This window comes from Acanthaster planci, linkage group LG10 (assembly GCF_054643075.1).
Source record: "Acanthaster planci isolate LZ-2023a linkage group LG10, COTS_SCS, whole genome shotgun sequence".
NCBI classification, from domain to species: Eukaryota; Metazoa; Echinodermata; class Asteroidea; order Valvatida; family Acanthasteridae; genus Acanthaster; species Acanthaster planci.
In genome coordinates, this window is record NC_141786.1 from 7,444,461 (window position 1) to 7,451,779 (window position 7,319).

At 41.6% G+C, this 7,319-nt stretch overlaps 1 protein-coding gene across 1 annotated transcript; it reads left to right on the top strand.

The window, feature by feature from the left end:
* Nucleotides 1-1,037: 1,037 nt before the first annotated feature.
* Nucleotides 1,038-7,206, top strand: LOC110976776 (ATP synthase peripheral stalk subunit F6, mitochondrial-like). The gene is made up of 4 exons (XM_022230347.2): nt 1,038-1,125; nt 4,313-4,487; nt 4,885-5,012; nt 6,352-7,206. The coding sequence occupies exons 2-4, from the start codon at nt 4,321-4,323 to the stop codon at nt 6,381-6,383; spliced, it is 327 nt and encodes a 108-aa protein (XP_022086039.2). The 5' UTR covers nt 1,038-1,125; nt 4,313-4,320; the 3' UTR covers nt 6,384-7,206.
* The last annotated feature ends 113 nt before the right edge of the window (nt 7,207-7,319 follow it).

Below are 7,319 nucleotides of genomic sequence, written 5' to 3' on the forward strand. Positions count from 1 at the left end.
TGATGCTGACAGACGTGGAAACTTTCAAGTTCACTTTTGGGGGGTGAGTTTGTTTTGCTGGATAATTGAAAATCTAATTAGTCAACCAACTAACATTTAAAAATCAATTGAAACCTGAAGGATCCGACAACGTGTTGTTTTTTGTTGGAGAGGGCTCAGTGACTTCGGTTGCCCGCTATTGGGGCCCGAAATTAAACTTTGTTAATTTTACACTGTTTTCAAATGAGGCTTGCATTGGTGCAGTGTACCCTGTAGGCTTTCATCCCAGGATGACGTACATGTTTTGCTCATGATTATGGAAACATATTAGCATAAAACCCAAAAGGCAGTAAAATACCCTTTACAAAGTGAAACAAAAGTTGAAAAGCAGGTTAACTGAGACACAAGGGTGCATTTTGAAGGTTTGTATTGAAGCAAATTGATTGCAGCTTCCCTTAAAGGTTTTTACGCAAAATTGGTGATTTTCATCCTGGTCCGTTTCTGAATTTCTTTTAACCTTTCTCCCTTTCACCCTTTTTTTTTCGGGGGGAGAGGGGACGCCTCCCTCTGTCTCCCTCCCTGTCGCCCATGTCATGCTGAAATAACACATGACGGAGTTCATGATTGTAGGATCTAACAGATCTTTGATTTTAGAAATGATTGAATTACTTGATTACTTGATTTCAACATTGTGATAAAGCATGGTTTAGTGCAAAAATATCTTGCTATATTTCAAATACAATTTCTATACAGTGGCATGGTTAAATGTTGTTTTGAAGTATCATATGATATTGGCAAGACTTGTAAAATGTTGGCACGGAACAGCGTGTTAGCCGAACGCACATGAAGCAATTCACTATCTTTTTTATAAAAGAAAATACAAAATATTGTTGAAATTGTGTGGTGGGAAGAGGAAGAAAATAACCTTCACAATGTGATTTACATTAATGACATTATTTCAAAATCTACGGAAATTTTGGACAAATTGGGAAATTTTTGGAAGCCGGTTGTTGACGGTAGCAGCTATTCTCCCAAAGTGTTGTACTTGTCAATAGAGGGCGCTGTAAAGGAGAGGGCGCTTTCTGCGGACATTTTGCGTTGGCTTTGCGTGTGGATGCGGATCGGTTATCTTTGCGTTTTAACAAGGTAAGATTCCCCAGAAACTTAGCCAAATGTTCATTAACTGGGGAGTAAGGGAACCACTATTTAGCCTTTATATCACACTATTTGCTTAGACATTAACTGCGAATGTCCCTTGACAGCTGCAACTGTACGACCATAGCTGTCTTATACAACGTTGTCGACTGGAATTTGGACTTGCAACCGGTGAACATTAATGTCATTAGCCCGGGTGGACTCCCTGCATGCCCTGACCGTGCTACGTTACGGAGGGAGTCCAGGATATAAAGGGTGCAAAATCGGGCAAAAAATTTGTAACTAACATTTTCAACACTTCTACCTTTTCCAAGGAGACAATTTCACGTCTGTAACTCCAATGCATCCTTATCTCCATAGCTCCACAGCCATGACGGCCGGTGGGATCAGAAATTAATTCGACACATCACCACTAAAGACAAAGACGGGAAAATAGAGTTGGACATAAAGTTAATTTTGGCCATTGTTGTGGACTGTTTTCTCCAGTGCAGTTCGTATGGTGTGCACGCGCAACTACCTGGTGCACGAGATTCCGGGCTGTGTATACGCACATCGAAACTACAGTACATGTTCTTACTTGAACGAGTGAAACTGAAGTCTTACCGAATCCACTGGATTCGACGCTCACATACATGTATAAAGCACGCCGGCATAATGCGGAACGTGGTTCTGAGCCACGAGTTCCATTGATCTCCATGCCGAGTACACACAACATCGGGTGGGGGTGTTGCTTGTGGCGTTCATTGGTGAGGGTTGGCCTAGTTACCTGCATGCAAGCTGAGTCTCCTACGGCCAGTACGGGAAAGCTAAAATTCATGATTTGTACAAATCTTGTTCTTTTTTAAACACGTATTATGATTCCTGTACGTGCGTCCACTTTACAACTCGAGAACGGATGAATTACGTCCACAAAAGTAACATTGTCTCTCAATTATTTTCCTCGATTTTGCAGTCCCTGGTCCGTTCTGAATTTCCTAAACCCCCTGACAGATAGGTAAGGCCATGAAGAACTTGTAAACGTGAACAATTAGTTTCTTCAACAAGGTAAACCAAGAACAAATTAGAACCAATTTTGTGGTGGTTTTGTACACAACTTTTATACCCTGGAAGTCAGTCGTAATGAAACGAAGGCAACGTCCAACCTGGGCTAAGTAAACATGTAATTTTACACTGATGTTTGCTGTGCACTGTGCCTATGGAACGAGCACTAGGCAAGCAAAATAGGCCCAGACAGATTCTTGAAAATGTAAGCGAATGACATTGTGAATGTTTTCATTCATACATGTATATTTTTCTTAAAAATATTTCCTTTAACCCTAAAGATAAAATGTTACAAAAGTAGGCCTAGGCTAGGGATTGGAAATTTTTTTTCATAACTCTAAATCAAAAAATAGGGCTGATAATGCCATTATTTTTCAGTTAGCACCATAGAGTTCAAGTTCACCAATAAAGTGACACCTCATTTGTCAAAATCCCTCTACCCACTCCCAAGATCTATCCAGTAGTCAGTGCCGTGTCTACAAATTTGAAGGCCCCACTTACCTGCTTACCGGTACATTTGTCATGTTACATGTAGTAGGGGTGTGCATTTATGGGTATTTTGGAACCGGGTAGGTACCGATTTTTGTCAACATCGGGTACCCTCGTACCCATAAAAGATAACATTTAATCACAAATGGCATTGCGCGCAACCCAGGTGGACCACGTGCCCAAAACAGGGCTCTGTTTCTTTGATAGGAAGCAAGCAGCACATTGTTCTAAACGTCAGGCATGTCAGGGTAAATCTTTCCTACCTCAAATGAATTTGTTACTTTCAATTTTCAAAATCTGCTTGTTGTACATGTTGTAAGTATATGAAACAGAAAAACGAAATTTTTGACGAGGAACATCAGAACAGAAGACAGATCTGCTAACCACAAGTACATGTACATGCCAGCTACATGTACACGTACTGTGCAAAAATATCTCGGATGCTGCACATGTGGAATGCACGGGCACAAATGGTGGCCGCTGTCATGTCACGCGCAGACCAGATCAGTGCTACGTACATTATGGATTAAAGGGCTTCCATGTACAAAAATACTTCCGTGACTCAAACAGGGCCCACACCACTCTTTTTATTCATTTTGAAGTTTCTGATTCCAAAAAACCCATCAAAATGCTTCAAACAGCAGTGAAAGTATTGTAAGTCTAGGGTTAAGAGTCATCACTGCCAAGTGCATTTCTTTTCTCACTGGGATCAGTTGTATGCATGTTGCATAAACCAACGCCACCTGAAACTGCAACAAATCCTGGCTTTTAAGCTACGGAAGCTATCCTGATTGCTACCACGCGCCCAACTGTAGTCCCCTTCAAGCAGTCCAATTGCTGACCAGCGGCAGTGTGACCGCAAAAGGAAAGGTCATGTGACCACACATGGGGAAACCGAAGTGAAAAAACAGCAGGCCTACTACATGTACATGTTTCATGTGCAGCGCTTCACGTTGCAAACAAGACTAAGCGATACGAAACTGAAAATACACAGTAACTCCATTCCCCTCAGGTTTTAGCTGTCAACATGTTACTGTATTTCTACTTCAACAAGTGACATTTGACTAGAGGAGTGTATTATGACCTGTAAACTTTTTCCTTTTTTTTTTTTTCAAATGAAACACTTGGATAATTTGAACTGCTTTTGCGCACTCAGAAAACATCCTTCCTGCCTTTTGGTTCGATTCGTCATCCACAGTTCTGCTGAATCACTGAGAAAATTTATATTGCATTAATTTAAAAGTGAATTAAATTTGAAATTTAATTAAAGTGAGAACGACTGCGACACATTTTTTTGGTATCAAAATCTAAACTGGTTCTCTGTCTCTTTGGGCTTATTTAACAAAAATATTCAAACTCAAACAATAAGCACTACCACTTCAGCACAAAAGTCATATACATGTAGAGCCACAGAAATTGGTTCACCGTAAGCACAGAACTTTCTGCTACGGTAAGCACAAATTTTTCGCTTGCGGCGAGCAACGCCTCGAAATTGGGCCCTGAGCTCACCAAATACAGACTTACATGTACGTGTACAGTACATGTACATGTATGTCTTTCACACTCTCATCGGTTTCTCAGAATGTCTGTACACATTTTCACGTCAGTCCTGTTAAGGTTGACTTTCTTCATACATGTATCCCCGCAGATCTAGTCATGCTGCAACAGGTCCTTAGACTCGGCCCCCAGGCCCACCATACCCTCTGTCTAGTCCTGAGGAGGAACGTCGCCATGTCCGCCGTCATCATGGTAAACAACAAGTCCATGCCCCCGGTACAGAAGCTGTATCTAGACAAGATTAAGGAGTACGCCAAGAAGAGCAAGTAAGTCAAGAAAGTGGACACAACCACTTGCTCTACTTCGGTAGTTCTGATATTCCTTCCTTTTTCCTGGACAGTGTTTTCACCAGAACACTCAATCCCCAGAAATTCAGGTCTGTTAGAGCCAGTACTGCCTCGGTATGCCACTGTTCGCATCGTGTTTACTTATGTACATGTGTCTCCAATTTCCTTGGTATAAAACAACTGTGATACATGTCAGTACATAAGAAAATGAAAAACTGAATCTTTCAAAGATTTCTGCAGATTATATCCAAAAACTTTCATTCACAGTTTATTTCTCAGGTTGGCAAAAATAAAGTGCATGTCGACCTGCAAAATGTCAGATTGTACAGTGATGACAAACACCAAGGTATATATCCACACGTTTTCTGCCTTGTAGAGCGCTCGGCGGCCAGATGGTCGATCCTGACCCAGTGATAGAGAAGGACTTGGAAGCGGAGGCGTCGCGACTGAACAAACTCTACGGCGGCGGAGATCTTGCGCAGTTCCCAACGTTTGAATTTAAAGGTATGGCTTACACGCAAGTGACATTTTCCACAGTGTCAAGCCAAATTTCTGAAGTTTTGGGTCGGTAGGTATTGTCCTGAACTCTTCGATCAAGGACCACTAGTGGTTGATTTGTGATGTTCCCAACACATGTGCAGTGAAGTTGAAGTGCAAATGACCTCAGTCAACTGTTGTCAGGTCGTTTAGGCCGAAAGGGAAAAAAGGCGGCTGCAGCAGGGCAAAATACATGTAGCAACAAAAACGTGCAAATGGTTGTTTACTAGTGACATACTGTTTTTCCGGCATTTTTCTTGTAACTGGTCGTCTCTGCACAGTGCTTTTAAAAACCGTTTATGACAACCAATAATGCGTTCGACCTCGACAGGCTGGTCGCCAATAGTTGACTAGACTGGTCCAACCATCGTCGACTAGCATGCGTTCGATCAGAGTGAGTCGAACTGTGGCTAATTAGGGTCGTTTTCCAATACTCAACTCCGGCTCCGTCTCAGGCGTCACCTGTTTTTAACTAGCTGACTTTGAAGCTGCAAGCGCAGTAATTAGTCTTAATAGTGCCACAAAACATCAAATAAGATGTAAGAGAGTAAAAAATTACAGTAAGCCAATTTAATTTAAACGCTTCAGGCCCACAATCGTGGAATGGTTTTGGGAACGAAGCCTGAGACGGAGACAAAGTTGAGTATTGGAAAACGACCTAAGGGTCCTTGATGGCACTCGCCCACTGTGTGCGCTGCCATAATTTTTTTGTTCAGAAGTTGGTTGTCCAAACACTGTAACATTGGTGGTTGAAAATGGCAGGGGGGCTTTAATTTCTAGCAAGACCTGACAGAAGAAACCGTGGAGTGATTGACAAAGAAAGTGAAATAGAAAACCAGGGCCTACGGCAAAGCTAACTCACCCCGGCATATTCACCAAGGGCGTCACATAAGAAGATCTGTACTCGCAGTGCCTTTGTACCGACTGAAGCCACCGGCAGCAATTTTATCACTTTGCCACTGTACACATACCGGTAATTATTGATGCCGTGAACAAACTGTGGTTAACTGTAGCAAGCAAGATTTGCATTATCTTTTGTATTTGGCACGGTAAGATGGCCGCCGGTGGCTTCAGTGTCCTGTGTATGCACTGTATCTGGATCTCAATCAGTGATTCTTTGTTGGTTCACTGACACCAGGACACCCCTGATGATGGATGGAGCCAACCAGCGTTAGGATTACTAACGGAGATCCAGATCTGTGTGAAACGAAGAGGCCCAATTATAGGTCCGGATTTTTTTAATACAGGTATGAAGTCCTCAGTGTTCACATTACAATCTTCTGTCTTTTCATTTCTTTTGCTGCAGAAATTGATTTTGATACCCCCGATAAAAAGTAGTCCATAGACGGAGAGTTTCTTCATCCGGCAAGCCTGTCCATCGTCACAGTGATTTCACAGTTTACTGGATGAAGACTGCAGTATTTATATTAGGAATGAATGATTTATTACAAGTGTTTTCTCAGAGATTTAAATGGACTGGGATTTAACAGAAGGGTTGAAGTGCAAGTGTGACCCGACAACTGACCTCAGGACCAAGTAGAAAGAGTGCAGTTGTACCCACATGGTTTGGATTTGATGGTAACATGTCCACACCTGTGTGAGAAATACATGTCCATGTGGATGAATCTGCCGTTGCTTACACACGTCAGTGTCAACCATGAAAGCTGAAACTCAAGGATAAAGCCCAACTCCCAGTTTGTCATTTTCAGAGCCAAAGTCATCGCTTTTCAACATCAAAAAGCCACTACACAACTTAGCAATGCTTTAAAGCCCAATTTACAACATTTTCCTTTTTGACAAAAGGTTTCAAGTAACATCGTTAGTGAGTAAACAGATTTGCTACATGAAGTTTGCTATTAAAAAAGGTCCCATGCTGTGAAGTATTCTCCATTGTACAGTTTGATTTCTGTAGTGAAGTCAAGACTTGCGAGTATAATCAGTTGTTTTTTTGTGAGTAGAGAGATTCGGGTCACCATTTGGACAGTTGCACAAGGAAGAATTTCTAGATATCTCTCCAAACTGGAGTGGATTTTTTAAAGTCCCTCTGTCAACCAGTTTTATTGTCTATTACAGTAGTGCAGGTTTTGTTTAGTTTTCCATTGAAATTGTTGCTGACGTTTTACGATCATTAAAACAGGTTTGATGATGTGTATAAATGAAACGGATTGATTTGTTTTTTGCATTACCTTTGTCAGCTCAGAAAGGCTCCTGTTTCATCCACATTAATCTGAGCGTGTCAAGATTTTACAGGTGTATGTACCAGCTTACAAAGTG